The 21,874-nt window shown below is 36.4% G+C and overlaps 1 protein-coding gene across 1 annotated transcript; it reads left to right on the top strand.

Moving 5' to 3' along the window:
* Positions 1-10,327: 10,327 nt before the first annotated feature.
* LOC129754833 (dnaJ homolog subfamily B member 14-like) lies at positions 10,328-14,383 on the top strand. Its single transcript, XM_055751061.1, has 7 exons — positions 10,328-10,511; positions 10,579-10,760; positions 10,880-11,048; positions 12,547-12,949; positions 13,011-13,126; positions 13,193-13,356; positions 13,663-14,383. The coding sequence occupies exons 2-7, from the start codon at positions 10,634-10,636 to the stop codon at positions 13,770-13,772; spliced, it is 1,089 nt and encodes a 362-aa protein (XP_055607036.1). The 5' UTR covers positions 10,328-10,511; positions 10,579-10,633; the 3' UTR covers positions 13,773-14,383.
* The last annotated feature ends 7,491 nt before the right edge of the window (positions 14,384-21,874 follow it).

The raw sequence follows: 21,874 nt of genomic DNA, 5'->3' as shown, positions 1-21,874 counted from the left end.
AAGATACAAGCCGCCAAACTTCCAAGAGTATCATATTGACACTCAACAGCGGATTGGCGTTACGGATTATGAAACCAGTGGAAACGAAAGTTTTTCTCGCGGTAACTTTGGGTTTTTCACCGCAGGAACAGATTCTTCCCAATAGTGATGTTTTTAACAAAGTTATCGCAAATACACACTTTCTGATATCATTGATGTCGCTAAGCCAAAGGAGAATTTACAACGAATGTTCGTCTATGAAATCAATAAAAACCCAGACAGATTAAGCATTCAAATCGTTTTTTTTTTGTTTACGTTCATTGTAATCGAAGAAGAACAATAGACTTTAAGCACATAAAATAGATGCTCCTTAACGCTGGATAATAAAATCGATTTTTTTCATTTGGGGTAATCATTACAAATGCTATCGATTGTCCGCAATTGCTTCACTATTTCAACCTACACGCTCCAGCTCGACAACTACGTTACCAGACTCTTTTCTGGCTACCAAGAAACAGAACAGTGTTCGGCCAAAATCATCCACTACAATGAAGCTGCCAAGTATGTAATGATGTTACTTGCTTGTTCGACTTCAATGTATCCCAAAAAAATTAAATGTTTGATTCGTGATGTAACCTAATTTTAAGCAAACTTTAAAGCTTAATTTAAGATCCAGTAAAAACTTATGGTCTGTTTGACAACACAGTCAAAGACACCAAATAAATAAAAAAAGTATTTTCATAATTTTCTCACCACTCTAGCCATAGTATTTTTTGGTAAAAAAACAACGGTTTTAAGACGAATTAAAACCACAACAACTGAGGTGTCAATATTTTTCAACTTCAATGGCTTTTGAAAAATGTCTGTCCACAGATTTTTACCCAAAACATGCGTGTTTCACCTTACCCAGAGAAAAGGGTTTGCACAATTTTTGCACAGGCTTTTTTAACACGGTTTTTTTGCCATGGGTACTGTTCTTTTCCACAGCACTCGAGAATCAACATGTTTTGTGAGCAAAAATATTTCGTGTCCTATATGTTAACGACTGATTTCATACCGCATAAAAAATCCTTAGTGTAATTGCATAATCGTTAGATGATAACATGCCACTGTTGCATGATGCTCCATTTGACGGTAATGATGGATTTTGAAGAAATTGTGCACATTTCTTTATGCTTCTCGTGCGTCGTGAATATTTCGGAAACGCGTGAATTTTAAAATTCTTGAAAAAATAGGCAGGATTGTAATCTTCACAATCAAATCAACGCTGTAAATTCTATTCCGACAATTGGATGAGAAAATAGAGCGAATAAGCTTAGAGAATGGAATTTCTGCTGGTTGAACTTTACAAGATTGAAATTTTACCTCAGATAGACACTGAAGAGTTGCAAAAGGATTTAATGCTCGCTTAAGATCCTTTATCTTATCCTTTATCTTATGCTTATTCAAACGACGAAAGTCTGAAGAAATGCGTACCTTAAAATTCTCAGTTAAGTAGAACACATTTCAGTGGCTCCAGAGAGCAAACCGAGTGTTAAGAAATATCAGATACAAACCATTTACAGACAGATTAAGCATAATCAAATCGAATTTTTCATTTGGGGGAAAAAATCTATCTGAAAATACAAATACGCTTTTTATGTCCAGAGCTTATTTGCTTCGTAAGGCCGGTCCCAACGGTGTATGAAAACACGGTTTTGGACCACGCTAAAACAGTCCGTCTGGCACCGGTGGGGTAAATTGCTGTTTGAGCTCAGTTATCGATTTCAAAATTCCCAACAGTTTTACAGCTTTGTTCCAAACTCATGCAAATTTGAAACAGGATTTTAAAATATACGACAGATCGATTTTTACGTTTGGGGTTCACGGTGAGAAAATTTTAGCCAACGATGATTATTTTCACACATGTTTGGGTAACATTGGGTGTAATAATTGTTTCTTTTTGAGAAATTATTTGAAAGCTTTTTTCCGCCAAAACCGGTCTATACCTAACATAAATTGAGAAGAAATATTAATAAGACCGTATCAGGTTTAAAAAAGGTATGTCACATTATTCATGACTTCATATTTAAATGAATAGCTTTTGGCCTCAACGAATTAGTGAGCCCAGTCAGCGCTTCTCGAGTTATATGAATAAGGAAGGGAAATTAACCGAAGCATCTCAATTAAATTAACGCAAAACAACAAATAACTTAAATTTAAAAAAAAATGAATATCAGTGAAATGGCCGATTTTTGTCAAAAGTTGTTAACAATATAATCTACACGAACAATATATCATAACGAAATTTTACGGTTTTATATTAAAATATTGACTACACTGACATGATTTTTAGAAAAAAAAACCTATCAATTTCTGGCTAAAAAAAAGGCGTCTGCTACATTACAAACAACTGATAATCATGGAAATTTGACTTAAAGGGGGGGTAGGGTCTAACGGGTAAAAAAAGACACCATTTTCACCATTTTTTTTCTAGAGCCATCGTTCAAACAAATGTATTCAATTTTTTTGCATTATACAAAGCATTGTTAAAACAACATTTAGTATTTTTTTCGTAGAAAAATATTGAAAAATGAGCCGGTGACGGAGCATTTTCGAGGATGCCTTTTAGAAAACAGGATTTGCGGTGGACACTGTATCTCAGCACAGAATCATCTGAAGTCAAAAAATCAAAGCAAAATATTTTTAATAGATGTTTTTCTGGACCCCAACGTTTTTATTTAACTTAAAAAAATTTTTATGAAATTTTTGTGGCTGTTTGAAGTAAAAACTACGATTTTTCACGAAAAAATCCGCCATTTTTTATCTGTAAAATCTCCTCAAAGTAAAAAAAATAAAAAATAAAAACGTTGGGGTCTGGTATTTTATGTATGTATGTATGTATGTAGATAATCCACCATGGGTGCACGGATTCACCGCAGTTTCGCCAACGTATACGCTAAATTGCATTCTTTAGATTATTAGTTCGGCAAATCTTCAATGCAAAATACCACATACCCGACACCATGGCTTCGTTTGAACTGTCATGTAATGAATGTATTTCGTGTATGTGTATGTTTTATTTGTAGAACAAGCAAACAGTTTCGCAACCGTATAAAATTCATAACATTTTCAGTGTTATAAATCTTTGACAGGTATTCCGCATGCGTGTAGATACCTGCCCAGCTGGCAACTGATTGAACGTTCTTATATAATATAGTCAATAAATGAAATAGTTATACAACAGAATAACCTTACCTTTATACCCATCTTACCTCAAAACACTCTAAGCTTACCTTTAGATGTAACCAACCTTGTTCAGTATCATAACCATTTCTATATCCATCTAATCTAAAATAAACAATTTTTAAACTTTAAAAAAATAGCGAAGCAAAATATTTGAACAAAGTATCGAAAATGATAAATTCAGTTAAAGTACAAGAAACTAAGAACAGTAAACCTGAGCACATCCTACAAATAATTATTCAGGGAAGTTATATTGTCAAAGTAAATCTGAATATCTAAAAATGAATGAATATTTATGACTAAATAGAATCCGGTGCTGAGGTGCATATTTACGGCAATGTCTAAGTCGGTAGCTGAAAATTGAATAAATCAACGTCGGGGTCTGGTATTTTATATGTAGAAAATATGTTCCAAATTTGAAAAGAATCGGATAAGTGGTTTTCAAATGACGATGTCCACGGACTTTAAAAATGTGCTTTCGAGAAAAACGCGTTTGAAGTTTCTGCTCTTGCTTTCTTGCAGTATTAGATAGGATGAGATAAAGGCCTACAATTTCTACAGTTTTGCTTCAATTGACTTACAAATTTGACACAACATTCTTGAAATGTTTTACAATAAGAAAATAAAAAATTAAAAAAATCGATTTTTTGAAAGTGTTAAACCCTACCCCCCCCTTAAGAATACTTAAAAGTAGCATGTTTGCCAAACTTTTCAGTTCGCCCAAACAAGGGCACAAATATGTCAATTATTTTTATCTATTTTCAAAAGGTATCTCGAAAACAAGAGCTGGTAAACTAAATGAATATTTGGGATCAATACCCCAAAATGGGTCAAGTTTTAAAAGAAAAATGTTTTTTTTTTGTTTCAATTAAGCTTTTTCTGGCTATGTATAGTCATTTTGGCTTTTAAAGCTTCGTTCAATCATAGAAAAAAATCGGTTTCAACTGGTTTCTGCCAACTGGTAGTTGTTCAAAGAGCCAATGTTTTGGTCAAAACTAGTCAGGTCGTTATAAATGAAGCAAGTTGAAACTAATCAAAACGGACAAAACCTATCCAGCTCGACAGAGGGTTTCGTTTCGGCATGGTAGAAGTCGGTCAAAGTCAATTGGAAAAAGACAGGTATTCAATCGTCAATCCATTTCTACTTGTTTCGACCTATTTTGACCAAACTGCATTAAAAAAGTCATTAAGTTGATGAAATTCTGGTAGAATAATGACGGGGTGAAACTCAAAACTTAGCAATTTTTTTTAATAAAATGTGTTTTTTCTTCTCAATTTTATTGAGTGTCTGCAATAAAAGTGTATCCGTTTTAAATTTGCTTTCACACCGGTGGGGAACTCGAGTTTTAGCCGATTCCAAAATTTAAAATTGTGCTAAAACTGGTATACCTAAAACCAATTTGTACGCCTGAACCGCTGCACCTAATTAACGCAAAAAAAATCCGATTTACTACTTTTTTCCACTTTAATGACTGATAGACTTCAAAATGTATAAATCGTATTTTCATAACTTCCTAACAACTTCAAATTATATATGTACGTACGTATGTATAGCTGAGAACACTATAATTGTACCACACACTTAAAAACACATATAAAAAGTGGCTCCAGAGAGCTCTCTTAATAGAAAAGTTTTCATATAGAACTTGCTTCTACAAAAGCATGGTTTTCAGAGACCCGATAAAGGTTGACTGTGTACAATGATTTATCAATATCATTTCTTAGATTTGAAAAATAAAAGTTATCATGTAGAACCTGCTGTGTTCTACATGATAACTTCTGAAATGTGTCATGTTGTTTACTGGAATTTAGAGATCAAAAATTTAAATTATAAATTTTAAATTTGAATAAAAAATTAGTCGTGAAGTTATAAACAGCTCAACTGCAACCCGTCGATAGTAAAATAAAATGGTTTAAAAAAGTGGGCACATCAATCACATATCAACTAGTGGTTCCAGAGCAAAACCAAGCGTTTAAAAACGATGATAAAAAGTAGTCTTAACCAAGGAAATGTAATAAATCACGTCGAAAAATGGTTATCAGATACGTTTTTTTTGGAAAATATTTGTTCATGTTGTATTTGAATCCGTTCATTCATAGAGAGTTTTTTGGATTATAAAGTAAGAGTAAGTAAGTAAGTTAGAGAAAATGAAAAAAAATCGCTCGCTTAGTTTCCGTATTAAAAATCTACGAAATTTGCGAGAGGCTAAGTTGATTGAGACTTCTGCTGGATGAAAAAAAAAAATCAATCCTGTTGAGACATAGATACATATGTACGCCTGTTGGAAAATAGAGGTATGCTGATAGAGACTCTTAATTTTTTTAAACTGTAAGGGTCACGGTGCACCTCAGATGAAAATGAAATATCTTATTGCGCCAAAATCTTCAAAAAGCGACATAAGTTGGTCTTGAAACATGGTGGAATCGATGGGGAATAAATAGTTAAAAGATAAATTTTGATCTGGTCTCAGTGTTCAAAACTTTTTAAAAATGTTAATTCGACTCTCCCGATTTTCACTGCGGAAATTTCCTCATATTGGTGAAATCGAATTAAAAACATTATTAAGAAGATTTAAACACTAAGACCGGTTCAAAATCCAGCTTTCAACTACTCCCCATCGCTTCCACCACAGCCAATATGTGTCAATTTTTTGAGTTATTTACAAAATAAGATTTTCAATTTTCACCTGAGGTGTACCGCGACCTTAAAAAAGGATTGAGAAAACTGTCATTTGAAAAAACGAAGATTGAAGCTTCTGCTTGGTTGAAAAATGGCTTCGGATTAGAAGCTCTGCTAGTTTTTTTAAGTGGGTTCAAAATTCACATTATGTAAATTTTTTTAGGGCAGGTTAGGATTCTGATTGTAAGAAACAATAAAACCAGCATTAGATTCTTTCAATTACAAGCTCTTAAAAAGAATTAACTATATGAACACCTCTGTTTTGCATTTTTAAGGGTTTGTTTTGAAATAGAAACAAAAATTTGAAGAGAGAGTCAAAAACAATCTTAAAAGTTTTTTTAAGAAAATTTAAAAAATATTAGAGATATTTTCATGCTTCATACTTTTTTAAGGTCTGAGAATTGAATTTTCGGAAAAGTGCCGAATTATTTTTTGTTTCAAAAATCGAGCCAGTAAGCTCAAAGTTTAAGGTCGTATCACTATTCAGTCAGGTCAGTCAGTCAGTCAGGTTCAGGTTATTCAGTAATTTCAACCGTCATTCAAAGATATACGGTTGAAATCTTCTAACTATCCTATGTCTGAGAAAGTAAAGCTGGAAGTTTAAAACTGAACTGAAATATAACCTGAATAGCATGTTATAATCGTCCTGAAATGGGGTGAGTAAGCTTAGGAATCGTTGAAAGTTGTAGTTACCTACTTGAATAATGTACAACAAATTAAATTTTAGTAAAAAGATCAACTATTCATCAGTTACCGCCTAAAATGTATAGTAATTAAATTTTAATTGTGAATTAAAACTAAGGGGATATAAACTTCAGTCATAAAAAATAATTACGCTCCTGAAGGAAAGACACGAACGCTCCGGAAACAAAAGCGTGCTCAATGAAATTAAACATTAAAAATGAACACCAAACTGGAACACCCTAAAAATAGAGTAAGGCTGCTTTTAGAGAAAAATAATAACAAACTTTTTTCCATCGCAATTTCAAGGATACTCAACATAAAAACTTTTTGTTATTATTAAAACAGCCTGCAGCGATTCTGGGTATTCGCAACACAAACTTTCCGCTTCCCAACTATCAAACCTGCTTCTAATTGGAATAGTTTCTTTTTACGACTTACCGGATCCAAAGTCTCCCATCCTGGACTATTTGCTAGATAGACGAAGCACAGCTACTGGAATCCTACAGCATTGACCTGTTCCTTTCCGGACGGGCAGATTCAACAGAAGGAACGTGGTTCCGATTTTTTTTCTACTCCTTTGGTGCGGCACTTTGTTAGGCCTGTTTCCAGGACGCCAGACACAGCTGACAGGGCTATTTATCCACTAAAGGTTTGGACTTTCGGTACTTTGGGGTGGCACGCGCTAATTGATTTTCACTTCACCTCACTTATCCATGGTTTCGGCACAGTTTTCCCTGAATTTGGCGTGACGTTTTTAGTTCAATAAATTTTTAGAATAACAACGATTTTAAAATGGAATGAGCTTTTCTGACAAAAACTTAACAAGAAAGGGATTTTTATCCAGCAAACTCCTAATTTATTTTCTTAAACCTGATACTAAAGTTAATTTTTACTTACAGACTGTGTAAAAGTTTATAAACAATCAATTACAATTAAATGTATGATCTTAAAGTATTCTATAAAAAAAGGTGCTAAATAATGTTTTTTTTTGCAAAATCTTCAGCAGTCATATCTCAAACTAATGCTCTTAGCAAATAGGTAACAATCTGAATCGTTCAGATCATTTAACACAGTTATTATCTAATTGTAAGTGTTATCAATTTGTCTGATTACCTCGTGTCTTATAAAACAGAAGTTGCTGAAGATCTGCTCAGGATTGCTGTGTACTATTTTTTTAGTACACATTTAAAACGCCTAGATTCACACTACGTAACTGATAACAAACAATTTTCAAAAGGAACCAAATTTTTTGTTTGGAATTATTTAACGCCTTTCTGTATGCCACAAATAGTAGGAACCTAACTGAAGAGAAATATATTAAGTTTTCAAATCGATTTGAAAAACTTGACACGTTTTCATCGTTATTTTGAAATACTTAACCAATTATATCTTAATCGGATTTTACCTCACTATATTTCCACTTCACAATCGATTAAATTTTGAAGCCTCTCAGTCAAAACAAGCTTGAACTTGACTAGTAGACGATCTCGATTTTAGCCATGCCGATGACACCACACGCTATATACTTGTCAGAATTTGAATGATCCGCGATGCCAACGTTCAAATCCGATCACTTATCAGAAAAATTTACAACTCTTATACCACTTATCAAATTTTAATCAATCCTAACCCGAAAATCCGTTCCCGAAAAGGTTGCTTTCGAGTTCCCGGACTCGCTGAGGACGACTAATGGGCCATCATCATCGGTAAATGGCTGGGACATATTTTTGTTGTTGTTGGAGCTTTCTTTTTTCCAGATTTGTGAGCTAACTCAAAGGCATGAACATACCTATACAAATATACCTATCCTATAAACATAATCAGTACAAATGCCTATGCACGGGTTCATATCCTGCGCTGTATTGTTGTATAGCTTTTAGTTTTTCGGCAACGCGACTTTTAACCCTCGGATGAAGGACATTCAAATGAATCGTCGAAAGTTTTACAAAAACATTAAAAGTTCGTAAACAATTTCAATTGACAGATTTCACATCACAAATCAGAATACATAATTATAATTTATAAATCACATTTTTTTCAAACGCGTTGTTAATAAACACATTAATTCTGAAAATTCAATGAAAATTGCAACTCAATTTTTTAAACTTGCTTTCAAGTTTTGGTAATCGATTTTATTATGGTCGATTTTTTTTAAACCATCTTGAACTTAGAAGGTTAAAATAAAGGGTACGCTGCTCCGGCGGAATTTATAATTCGACCAAATCACGTGTTTGATCGATAAAGTTGGCGCGTGGAACGACGAGGGAACCGTGCCTATCGTCAACGAGACGCTCGCCTTTCAACGGAAATCTGGGGAAATTCCCGCGTCTGGCATGCCGTCTGTGCGGGTCTCATCGCAGTGATGTTTATTTGCAGACAAAAGGTGTTTCTCCTACAACCTACAACTGCTGCTGATCCTGCCGAATGGGCGGAAGAGACCGAAAACGGTATCGACGACGCGTCTGGCATCGAAATGGTGCTACACGGTGGTGAATGTTCGACTGCGTGATGTCCCAGTGAAGGCGTGTTCCCCTTTTGTCTCTTGTACGTTCGTGCTGGTAAGCGTCTGGGCGGAAGTAGTTTATGGTGACTCCGGAAGACAGTTTAGCCGGAAATTGTGCGCTCAATTTTATTTTGTCATTTGATGAGCATAGAACGGAACGACTTTTTCATAATTATTGCATTTTTTTGAACCTGGGATACTGCAACTTCCCATAAAAAAATGTTTTATTTTGCCCCGATTCCAATCCTGAAATAACTTATTTATTGTTTGATAAATTAGCATTTTTAAGTTCAGAATTGTAATTTGCCAATTGAATCAAGCCTCTGATTCAATCCCAAGAGTAAAAACCGAATACAGTTGTACCGGATAAGTTTTTCAATAAAGTCGCGAATGAAATGTTAAAACGATTTCAATCGAAATGAAAAAAGTTTATATAATCCCTGAAGCGCTTGGAAAAAAGTGTCCTACAGAAAAGGTAAAAGTTTGTGATCGCTAATCCTCACCGCCAAATGTACCATATAAGTTTGCTAACATTTTTTTTACTACGAATCTCGAGTCTCAAAATTAGCAACTTGATCATTTATCGATTAGTTTTTCTTTTAAATTCTTCCGATTGTTACAAATTTAACTGTAAGCTGAATACTTACGAACTTAACCAATTGAACGTGGATGGGCAAGATTTTAAGCAAATGAGTCTTATTATGAAGCTAGCGAACAACAAAAAATGCTTTTTATGTGAAAATTTCGCATCATGCATCCGCCTATAGGCAATTTGATTACAATGAAAAAAAAAAAAACACTTTATTGCATACATTCGGGGGTCAATTGAAAACTTTTTGCAGCGGGCCAGATGCTTTTTGACTTTTTTAGGCCCCCCTCAACCATTTTATTTTCCTTTTATTGTTCAAAAGCTTTCCACAGGCGGATCCATATAGCTGAAATTTTCATAAAGTAGGTAGGTAACACCTAAACGCAAGCTCCAAAATAAATCTCATTTACTGAATTCGTCTAGCTTCGTCTACAAGCTTAGTCAGTGCATAAACCGTTTTGAAGTTTTGTCACCGTAATATAATTTTAAAAAGTATTTATTCGTAAAATATTTTACTACAATAATCGTTTTAAAAATCATTTTTAATTTTATCAAGTAAATTTCGCCTTCAACCCTGCAACTTGCACAAAAGGTGAAAGCGTTACAGCCCGTTACGTTTTTTTCCCATGATTCATTCGCCTATTTTCCACTTCAGTGGGTTGCCTTGGAAAAGTCACATTAACGTCAACGTCACTGTTTTGATTCGATTTTTGAGGAAAAATTCATTGTTAATTGTGAAAATGTTTTCACATAAGTGATTTTCCATAAAAAGAAAAGTTTAAAAATTGTTCTTATGCTTACGCGTTAACGTCGGACGTCAGAATAGCTGAAAAACACTGACTAACATTCAGGTAAGTTGTTAATTATTTGGATGATTTAATTTCTCTTACCACAGTTCTCGTGACATTTCTCCACCAGATTAATAAAGGATATAAATAGCTCCTAGAGGTCCGAGCAGCTCGCGGAACGAAAAATGAACAAAGAAGCAGCGGAAGATTGCGTGGAGAAAGCCGTCTCCTACCTTTCCGAAGGAAAAATCGAAAAGGCCGAAAAGTTGCTTAACAAATCGATCAATTTGCATCCAACCAAACGGGCTGAAGGTGAGACGCGATTAGATTACCTCCACTCTTTTCATTATAATCAAGCTTTTATAGAAGTGCGGCTAAGGTCAATTGGTCGATTAATATGCGTCGTGCATTGGTTTTGTCTTTGTTTTCAGAACTGCTGGAGAAAATCAAATGCGGGGCGTACACAAAACGATCGGGTTCCGGGAACACATCCGACGAGGGCGTCCGTCAGCGGGCCACTGCTGGTGCGGCCAAGGCGGAATCCGCCAGTGAGGCCGATTACACCCCGGAGCAATTGGAAGCGGTTAAACGAATTAAAAAGTGAGTACCCCATTTGAACCCCGATTTATGTTAACTTAAAATTTTCAAGACCAAAGACCAAAGTTAGATGCCTAATCAAAATCATGGTTCTCATATGATTCATATTGTGTTCAAATATATGAACATTGATCAAGTTAGAAGTTTGATTTCAGAGTTTGAAATTGATTTGCTTTCCTAATTTTTTTCTTCCGAAGTTTACTAAAAATTAATACTCACCAGAGTAAAGTATAGAATAGTTCCAGTTTACTGGGTTACTTAAATGATGTTCGATCCCAAAATTTTAAGAAGTAACAAATTTTGATTTGAATTAAAAAATTTAATTCGATTTCCAATTAGAATGCATATGTGCTTTAACTTGAATCGTATTAAACCACTCAATGGTTTAGGATACCTAAAACCCCAGCCCCCAAGCTTGGCAATAGATGACGAATTTGTTGCGAATCGACACTAAATGTCATGCAGAGCAAAATTGCAATGCTTCCTGTAACACCACGTGGCCTAAAAAATTTATCAAACGAATATCCTCCTAAGAACGATTGGGAATGAATATGATCCCCAAGCATGAAAATCTCGAGAGAGAAAAATCCTCCAAACAGTAAAGTTTGAAATTCATCGCTTATATTTGGGAAAGTTTCAATGCGCCTAAATGTATGCAACCAAATGGACGCAAATATTTATTGCTTGGACAATTTTAAACGCCTTTAAATATGCTCTGGAAATACCTATTAAAGGTACAGACAAAACAGGCGGTAAGCGTTGCTAGCTCTAATTTTTGGATAAATTTGAAATAATGCGGTATCACACTAAACGGAATAGCTTCCAGTAACCTGGGACAATCAATTTACGATGCCAATAAATCGGCGAGTAGGTGTATGAAGGCATATAGCAAGAAGCGCCGCTGAATAGCCTCGAGTCACTAAGTTACGTTCGGATAGAAGGGACACCAGTTGTATTCATACGCCGAGATCGGCGTATACCAACATAGATGTCAAGCCAGTGTGCGAAAAGATTGAACTGATATTGAAGGCAATCGATGTCGTCCTGGCCATTGATGGTGTGGAAAAGTTTAACGTCATCAGCGTAGCAATGTTTTGGGCCGTCGAAGAGTCGTGGGGTTAGACCTTTAGATATTAAAGATATAAGACCTGAAGCCTGATCGTTAGACCCGAGACCTTAGATCTGAAACCTGCGATTTGAGGCATGAGACTTTTGGCTTTAGCTTCAAGATATAAAGAAACGACATGAAACACTTAGACCTGAGACTTGAGACATGAGACTCAGGCTTTCAAAACAGCAAAAAAAATGTTTTTGTAATTTTTCCTAAAATTTTTTTTTTGTAAATTTTGTATGTCGAGTTTAAAAGATCTCTAATAAAATTTAAAAAAAAAATCAGAATTTGTCAGAAGAAGTCAGAAGAGAAATTAGAAATTGTATGCGACCCTATTCTAAGTGGTACAAGTCTTATCATTTTTAATTGTATATCCATTGCTTGTATCAGATGCAAGGATTACTACGAGGTCCTCGGCATCACCAAGGAAGCAACCGATGCGGAAATCAAGAAAGCCTACAAAAAGCTGGCTCTGCAGCTGCATCCGGACAAGAACAAAGCGCCCGGCTCGGTGGAAGCCTTCAAAGCCATCGGCAATGCGGTAGCCATTTTGACCGATGCCGAGAAACGCAAATCGTACGACCTGTACGGCAACCAGGACCAGCATCAACACACCACTCGGCGGGCCGGCGCTCGCCAGTACGAGTACGCCTATTCGCGTGGCTTCGAGACGGAATTCACGGCCGAGGAACTGTTCAATATGTTCTTCGGCGGGAACATTCCTACCCAGCACGTTTACATGCGGCAACGGCGATTCCACCGATCCGAACAATACCAACAACGGCATCAGGAGGTTCGAATAATTGTAAAATATATTTGGCAAGAGTGAAATATACAGATTTTTTTTATTTTAGGCTCAATCAGGTTACGCCGCTTTCATCAATCTTCTGCCAATAATAGCTCTGATCGGCCTATCGATGATGTCTTCGTTCTTCATTTCGGATCCCATTTACAGTTTGACACCTAGTCAGTAAGTACACCTGATTGTTTAAATCCAAGGTTTATCAATACTTACGAACATAAAATATGCTTACAGGAAATTTTCGGTTGCCCGCAAAACCAACCTCCTGAAGATCCCGTACTACGTAAAGGATAATTTCCATTCGGAATATCAAGGATCGGTCGGCAGATTGGAGGCCTCCGTCGAGGAAGAGTATCTGAACAACCTGAAGCACTCCTGCTATCGAGAACGAAACTATAGTAAGTGTATTTTGCTGCGTTTGAAAATGCTTCAAGCGACAGGCTCCCGATTTTTAAAATCTATATTTTTTTGTGGATGAATAATAATTTCCGTTCCAATTTGTTTTGTTTCTGTTGGCTGTGCATATTTTAAAGTTTGATTTTACTTTTTTTAATTTTGTGTGTACTTACGGTTCTGTTTGTACCACAATAAGTCGAATTAAATTTGAAATCAAAACACCGCCTACTTTTTAACAGTTATAACGCAAATTTAAACTTTTGTTCTCTCTTTTTCTGTTTCCCCCCTATTTAACATTCTTCTTTCAGAGGAAACGATGCTGATGAAGGCGCGCAATTTCGGCGATCGAGATTTGTACTACAAAGCACAGAATATCAACACGCCCTCTTGTGATAAGCTACACAGCTTGCATAACTAGTCAAATGTTGTTTCTCCTTTCGTCTCTAAGAATGTAAAATATAGCATCTAACTAAACAAACAACAGGTTTGAAATGAAAATAAAATTAGAAAAAAAAGGTGTCGAGAATATTCTGGCAAGCGTAAATAAAATTCATTCTTCTCGCGAGTGGTAGCATTTTCTAAACTATGAAAACTGTCATTTTTATTGTAAAACAGCGTAGAAAGAGGTGGTTCAATAATATCGTTGAAGCGGTCCTAGCGTCCGTGTTTATTTTACCTTTCCCTAGTGTTTTGTGAGATTTGAAATTGAACTTCCCATCTAGTTTGATAAGGTTCTGTACCACGAAAGGTTGGTAGAAAGTTTAATTGTCAAGCCAGCTGTTTTTTCCCAAAATAGATGCTACGTGGTTTGATTCAGGATTGTTAATTCTTTTTTCGCAATAAATCGTAGGATCAGTTAATTTTTTGTTATATCCTGAGGAGTAGTAACTAGAAAATCTAAACAATGAAATTTGATATCAGTTCAGTACTCATAGCAAAATATCGAGCCATTATGTGGTTTAAACTTTCATATCTTTATTTATTTTGTTAATGGAAATTTGAAATACAAAAACTACATCGTACTCTGAATAGTGGGTTTTATTTAAGAGAAAATTTAGTTTTTAGAATTTTCCATTGAGATTCTTATGGAACCACAGGTAAAACCGCCCGCATTATACTGCCCCAAATTTGTTTCTTGAAGCTCAAATTATGACAAGTATTTCATCCCAAGACTGCAATTTGATTCGTGATGAATTCCACCCTTAAACAAGTTAGCCCATTTTTGAAGCCTAATAACTTTTCCATTTTAACTCAAATCGAAATGCAGTCTTCGGATGAAATATTTGTCATAATTTGAACGTTAAGAAAAACTGTTTTCAAAATAAATTGGCCGAAGAAAACTATAGTTATTGATGAAAAACTGGTTTTTCCCGAACAAAATGTCTCAAAATCCCATACAAACTTCAGGCTCGTTGAGCGACCCCTTCCGTGATTGGATCTGGCCCAAATTTGGCATGAGATCTTACACTAGGCCTAGGATTAGTTTAAGCCTGCAGCACATAACTTTTCCAAAAGTCGGGTCATTTGGGGCACTCTAGCCCGCATACGATTCACGGAGTTAAAGAGATCCTGGACAAACACCGTAAGATAGAAAGAGCTGTCGCTTTTTGAAATATACCATTATCATGTGTCATTTCTTGTGACCTAATGGTGCCATAACAACTGCTAGAATGCCGGGCGATCATGCTTGGACCACATTATATCGTCATATCTATGTATACTGAAACAAATCAACGAATTCAGGGACTCTTACTGGTGTCGGTTGTTTTCGAAAAAGTATTCGACCGTTTGAACCATGAAAATATCTGAGTACTTGTAGGAATCTTTGAGAACAGCGTTAGATTCTCCCGTAGATCTACGGATTTTGACCGCTTCTACGGGTTTGCGGATCAATGCCTACGGATTACCGTAAATTATAAGGATTTTCTAGATTTTCTAAGGAAAGTCCTAAATTTTACCTGACGAAAAAAAAATTTCATCAAATATCATTCCACCTAAATTGATATATGTTCCGTCAAAATTCTCTTGGACCTGAACGGCTTCCGCAGAAATACGAAGAGGAGCAAGAATATTGACTTCCGAACAACAGAAACTTCCTCAGTCTCATTGGAGGTCTACTATTCGTGTCCGTCTACTCGCGCCCTGATGTGTCGGCCAGCTTGTGCATTGTAGCTCAGAATTCAAATCAGCGAGATTGGCCAGAGGCGAAATATGGAATGCCATACCTGATTGGAACCAGTTCACAGCGTTTGCATCTTGACCGAAAATTCAGTTCTGGTTTCTTGATACGATTCGGAGGAGGGCCATCAACCAGGGATCTCGCCGACAGACTCCCTATCTCCATCGCGCTCACCGAGATTGGCGAGGGTCGACTTGGGTGAAAATGTTTTCGACCGATTTTGGAGAAGATACATTCATTCAAATCCCTATCTTCCAAGACGATCAAGCTCGTCTAAGGTGATCGGATTGAGAAGCGGAGCAGGCATTGTTCATTACTCGTTGCTGGTTATTTTTCTCAGTCATGAGCTCGCTAACCCCACTATCTCGCAGGAGGACCGTCGAGATGTTGCTGTTTTGGGTCCCGAACACCACCAGGACGTTGTAGCAGCCCGCACGCCGCCCCTTACATAAAAAACAAACGCGTATTGAGCTCCCTATCTCAGTTAGCATGCGACCATAGCATCCACCGAGGTTGGGTACCCTAAGGTTGCTCGCAACCCAGCTAGCACCACTGCACAGTGGCCCAAAAGGGCCAAAAGTGGGATCTTTTTTCGTAGCGCCTCTGTCTTTTATCTTATCTCTTAAGTGTCTTCAGAACATTTGCTTCTTCAAACATACTTCATAACTTGAAAGCATCAAAAGTTAGTCAAAGTCCACTATAAAAAAAAAATGAAAATTCTAACTTTTTTATTTCAATAAATAGAGCTTTACTTTATACTACAAAGTTGTAGAATACGTGAAAATATGAAACTTTGTTGAATACATCAAAACTTTATCTCTTATCAGAGCAGAGTTATAAAGGTTTTACTTTGAAAGTTATTTAAAAGTTAGTTTTTTAAACTTAACTATAGTTAGATGAGGATTTACACGAATAAGATGTTCTGAACATTTGTTGGGGCATTCAAATTACACGTTTTGCACCAGATTTCAACATTCTACGAAGTTTCCTACCTAGCTTATTGCAACTTTAAGTTTTATTTTTACTCAACTTCACGAGCGCTAATTACACGTAAAACACATCAAATATATGCTTGTTGTATTCAAATATAAGCGCGTGGAGACAAATGACAACAACGATTTGTTGCACTTAGTTTAAACTTCAATGTGGTTCATTAGTTTTAAAAATTCACTTGCACGTTTTTGTAATAAGCGCTTGTGAAGTTGAGTAAAAACAAAACTTAAAGTTGCAATAAGTTGGGTAAGAAAAGTCGTAGAATGTTGAAATCTTGTGCAAAACGTGTGATTTGAATGCCCCAACAAATGTTCAGAACATCTTATTCATGGAAATCCTCATCTAACTATAGTTTAAAAAACTAATTTTTAAATAACTTTCAAAATAAAACCTTTATAACTCTGCTCTGAAAAGAGATAGAGTTTCAATGTATTCAACAAAGTTTCATATTTTTACGTATTCTACAACTTTGTAGTATAAAATGTAGCTCTATCTATTGATATAAAAAATTTAGAATTTTCATTTTTTTATTGTGAACTTTGACAAACTTTTGATGCTTTCAAGTTATGAAGCATGTTAGAAGAAACAAATGTTCTGAAGACACTTAAGAGATAAGATAAAAGACAGAGGCGCTACGAAAAAAGTTCCACTTTTAGCCCTTTTGGACCACAGTGCACTGGGAGGTTGAGAATCGGAGTTGTAAGACAAGAGGTGATATGACCACTACCCGAAGTTTGGGTGAATGGGGTCTCGAGTTGCACATTGTCGACCATTCGCCAGACGAGATCTTCATGAGAAATGAATAATTATCGTCGCAGCACCAGCGAATCATGTTCCTCCGAGAACGAATAGAACGAAATAGAATAGAACCATCGAAAATCAAGACGAAAAGAAGTGTTGAATTGAAATACGTGATGTTATACCAACCCTTCTAGCCGACACCAACCAGACAAAACTTGCGCCTTCACCGTGGAAGTTGATAACAGTTTGACGCACCAAGCAATGGGACAGCCATTATTTCTTGGGAAACGCGAAGTCCGTCAGTGTCGTTCGACAAACCCGTACACGTTTCCGCCAACAGCGTGTCGGTCACAAATTTGGTCCTTGGTTTTCAACAATGTTTGCAATACATAACACATTTTGCTATACATATTTGCATGTCTTAAGTGCCCGTATTCCTAAGAAGGTCGAACATCCGTCCGTCACCGTCAACATACGGTCAGGAATCATGGTTTTTCACCCTAGGTCTCCAAGCCTGAAGCAAATACAAGTGCCTCCCAAAACAGGTAAATCACCCGAAGGACTTGTCAAGATGTCGGTGAACACGGCCAGGTCCCAGGACTAGTACACATGGTACCACTTCAGCGAACAGCAAGCAGGAGCCAAGGTAAAGAGCAGTAAGGCGATAGTGGTTTAGAATACATTAATTTTTTTTCTCAAAATATAATTTTATTGCGTACACCGAAAGGATTTAACTACGGGTTATAACTTGGGTGGGAGTGAAGTACATCGAACAGCTGTTCACAAGTTATTTACAACGAGCCAACGAGCCGACCTTGAGCTTGGCTTTAGCTCTGAGCAAGTCGAAGGCCTAGTTTCATAGTAAGCGATTCTATGGCAGTTTTTAGCAAGCCTAGATATAAATATAAATTCTTTCTGTTCTTACTGCCAAGCAGAGTGATAAGATATCAAACAATCTTTTAAGAAATAAGGAAGGTAATTTTTCTAGACGTGGTTATCTTCAATGAGAGTGAATTCGTCCCTGAAATTTTTACACTTGAAAATATGTTTCTTAGACAATAGTCAAATCCAACACTTCAGTTTTCCGTTATTAAAAATCTAACAAACAAAAAACCAATAAAAACATGCTTTGAAAAAGACTGTAAATCAGCTACGAAAATTTCAAAAAAAAATCATTTTTGTGTTCACTTAGATCCTGACGAGACGAGGCAAGAGAGCCTGGACAAACTTCCTAGCCGAAGAAAGTGAAAAAGCCGCCAATAAAGATATCCAATTACTTTATGACATTTCTCGCCGCGTGAGTAGTGCAAAAACTAATGCTATGAATGCCGCTAAAAGACCGAGCAGGTCAGTTATTGAACGATCGAACAGATCAGCTCAAACGATGGACTGAGCACTTCGAAAAACTCTCCCGAGTCACAAATAGCGATGGCCAGAATCCGCCAGAAGTGGTTCAGATCGTCGAAGTTGATACGTGATAGTTAGAACTTTCTCCACATGATGGCATGCTTGATGTGTCGCCATGTTTTTCAAAGAGTGAGGTATATTGCTTTTATACTATATTTGCTGAAATCCAGTTGGGCATCGAAGGAGAGGCAGGCCCAGAAGCTCGTGGCGGCGTAGTCTAGCCGCTGAAATCCGCACAGTTGACGAGCACCTTGGCTGGCAGCAAGTGAAGACGATTGCCAGCAGTAGAAATCTTTTATCTCAGCCCTATGCGGAGGTCAATCGGCGGCGGGCCCTTAGATTACCCGAATAGCCATGATCGTGGTATTAATATAACCGAACAATGGTATTCAATTTAACGATAAACTTCATCCTTGTTCCTAAATCTTGGTCAACTACTCAAAACTTTGAAATCCCCATAAGTTTTAAGGTTAGCGTGAAACATATAGTTAGCCCATGATATTTTATCGTTTCCAAATATAGCGGAATTACTGTTTAACAGTGTTATTCTTGTGAATAATATTGTTACAATATTTTTCATGGTAAAATGAAATTCCGAACGATGGTAATCATAGCCCTTTTCACACATATATAATTTTTCGTGTAGAGAAAAATTTTCATAAACGCGCGCCATTTTGTTGCGTTTCTGCAATCGGAACCATGTTATTCCGAACAAACTCTGATGTTTGGAATTGAAGTGACCGGAATTCCGGTGAGTATATTTATTGTGCGTTTAAGTTTATAAAATTAATTTGAAAAAAAAAAATTTCCAGAGGCAGATGGACCAGAAGGGTGAATGATAGAACCGAAATGGGCTAGATGGAGATGTGCCGGAGAAGGAGCCTCCCCCCTCTCCCCAGTACGCCGTGCGAATTGTAAAAAATTTAAAAAAAGTGATTAAGTGAGTGTATCATAGTGTATTAAGAAAAAAATTTTAAAAATAAAAATATTGAAAGCAAGTACAATTTTTTTTACAATTTTTTGAAAAGCAAGCTAAAAAACTAATTCTTACCATGAAATTTCACGGTTACGAGAGCTTTTTACATATTACGAAAATACATTGAAGTTTATCGTGGTTCATCATCCTTAAAACCATAAAAATTCAATGAAAAACGATGAATATTACAGTTTTCGAGAAAGAACTGGAAGCTGTAATAACCATAAACTTCATATTTTTGTGTTCTAAAATGTATGGGAAAAAGTTCATTTTTTCATTGTTAAGTTGCTTAACAACCCCCTTTTTTATGGTAATTTTGGCCAAAACCATAAATACCATGGTCAAAAACAATGAGTTTGACAGTGAAATCATGGTTCGATGTACCGTGATATTCATGGTGTCAACCATAAAATCCACAGTAGAGTGAAATGAAATTCATGGTTTTTTCATAATGTTTTTCTATTCGGGTAGATAGAGATCAAGTCCTAATAAAAAATGAAAAACACCCAAAATGGCCACTCACCCAGACAACCAGAAGTCGTATATTGTTTAACATATTATATCGTATGAATGCTATTTAAACTCATTTTCGTATATCTGCACCTACAATGTGCGGCCCATGCATATCCTTTATCGTATTTAAATACATTGCATGTTTTTATTACGACAATTCGTTTATATGCACCTACAATGTGCGTTCCATGCATATTCTTTATCGTATTAAAATACATTGCATGTTTTTATTACGACAAAATAAACCAAATCAAGAATATGTGTGCTAATGTACCTATATGGCCTCCAAAATGATACGTATATACTGGTTTTGCTGCATTATATACGAATTGTTTACACTTATATTTGCACGTATATTTGTTTTGCAAATTTTATATACCCACCAATTGGTTGTCTGGGTCACTCCTCCGTGTTCGACATGCCGTCTGGTGTTCCGCAGGGTAGTCATCTCGGACCGCTCATCTTCGTGATTTTTATTAAAGTCTGCTTCATTTAATATTGGAACAAATTCTTTTGCTCATTGTGGCGCTCCTAGTGGACGGATTTGGAAACTTTTTTCACCCACGTGTCGGGAAATTCATTACCTTTCACCATGTATTTATGTCATAACACCAAACGATAGCATTTTGTAAACAACCGCCATGGAAGCCGAACGGAGAGATCAAATTGTGCACAGTTTTCTTACGAGTACGAGTACGAGAATTTCTTCGAAACAGCAATGAATAATTTTTTTAATTTTTTTTTATGAAAAAGTAAAGAAAATGCTACATTTGTATGAAAAACAAATTATGAATTCGTTAATAAATGACTGAACTACACGCAATTGTTTGTGTTCCAATATTAAATGAAGCAGACTTTACATCCGTCGAACTTGGTCAGCACTTGGTCGTACAGCTTTCGAGCACGGATTCTGGCCACATTGTTCTGCTTCAGCGTCCGATTTGGCTGTTTGCTGGCTCGGAATGACCTTATTCCTTCCCGGAGACGAATTTGTCGCACCGTACTGTGAGCGGCCTGGAACTTATTGGCCAAATCGCGGTCTGAAAGATTGGGATTCCTCTTGACGGCCTTGATGACTTTCCCACGCAGTTTCCGGTCGACAGTTCCACTCCGACGCTTCGAATGCGGCTTCCGAGCCGTCGTCAATGTTTCCTTGTACTGCTTGATAACACGCCATACGGTATTTCTGGGCATTTTAAGCTGTTTAGCTAGCTTCGATGCCGACAACAATGGATTTTCAAGAAAACTGTGCACAATTTGATCTCTCCGTTCGGCTTCCATGGCGGTTGTTTACAAAATGCTATAGTTTGGTGTTATGACATAAATACATGGTGAAAGGTAATGAATTTCCCGACACGTGGGTGAAAAAAGTTTCCAAATCCGTCCACTAGGAGCGCCACAATGAGCAAAAGAATTTGTTCCAATATTAAATGAAGCAGACTTTAACGACCTGGCAACTTTCCTTCAGTCGCCAAAAGTGCTGTTTGCAGATGATCTTAAAATCTACCGGACTATTGATTCGATATTGGATTGTGTTCAGGAGGATTGCTTCAGGAGGACGTCGATCGATTTTGTATGGTGCGGATTACACGGTATGGAAGTTAACGCCGAAAAATGTAAGTGTATAAGCTTTTTCAGAACCATGGCCTTTGTTGTCTACGACTACGGTTTGAGGGACACCTCTCTCGAAAGAGTAACCTTTATTAAAGAC

This window comes from Uranotaenia lowii, chromosome 3 (genome assembly GCF_029784155.1).
Source record: "Uranotaenia lowii strain MFRU-FL chromosome 3, ASM2978415v1, whole genome shotgun sequence".
Classification (NCBI taxonomy): Eukaryota; Metazoa; Arthropoda; class Insecta; order Diptera; family Culicidae; genus Uranotaenia; species Uranotaenia lowii.
This window is presented reverse-complemented; position numbering and strand designations above follow the sequence as displayed.

Coding starts and splice junctions, on each gene's coding strand:
- LOC129754833 (XM_055751061.1), top strand. CDS start 10,634: ATGAACAAAGAAGCAGCGGAAGATTGCGTGGAGAAAGCCGTCTCCTAC. Junction 11,049..12,546: donor GCGGTTAAACGAATTAAAAA/GTGAGTACCCCA, acceptor TGCTTGTATCAG/ATGCAAGGATTACTACGAGG. Junction 12,950..13,010: donor ACCAACAACGGCATCAGGAG/GTTCGAATAATT, acceptor TTTTTATTTTAG/GCTCAATCAGGTTACGCCGC.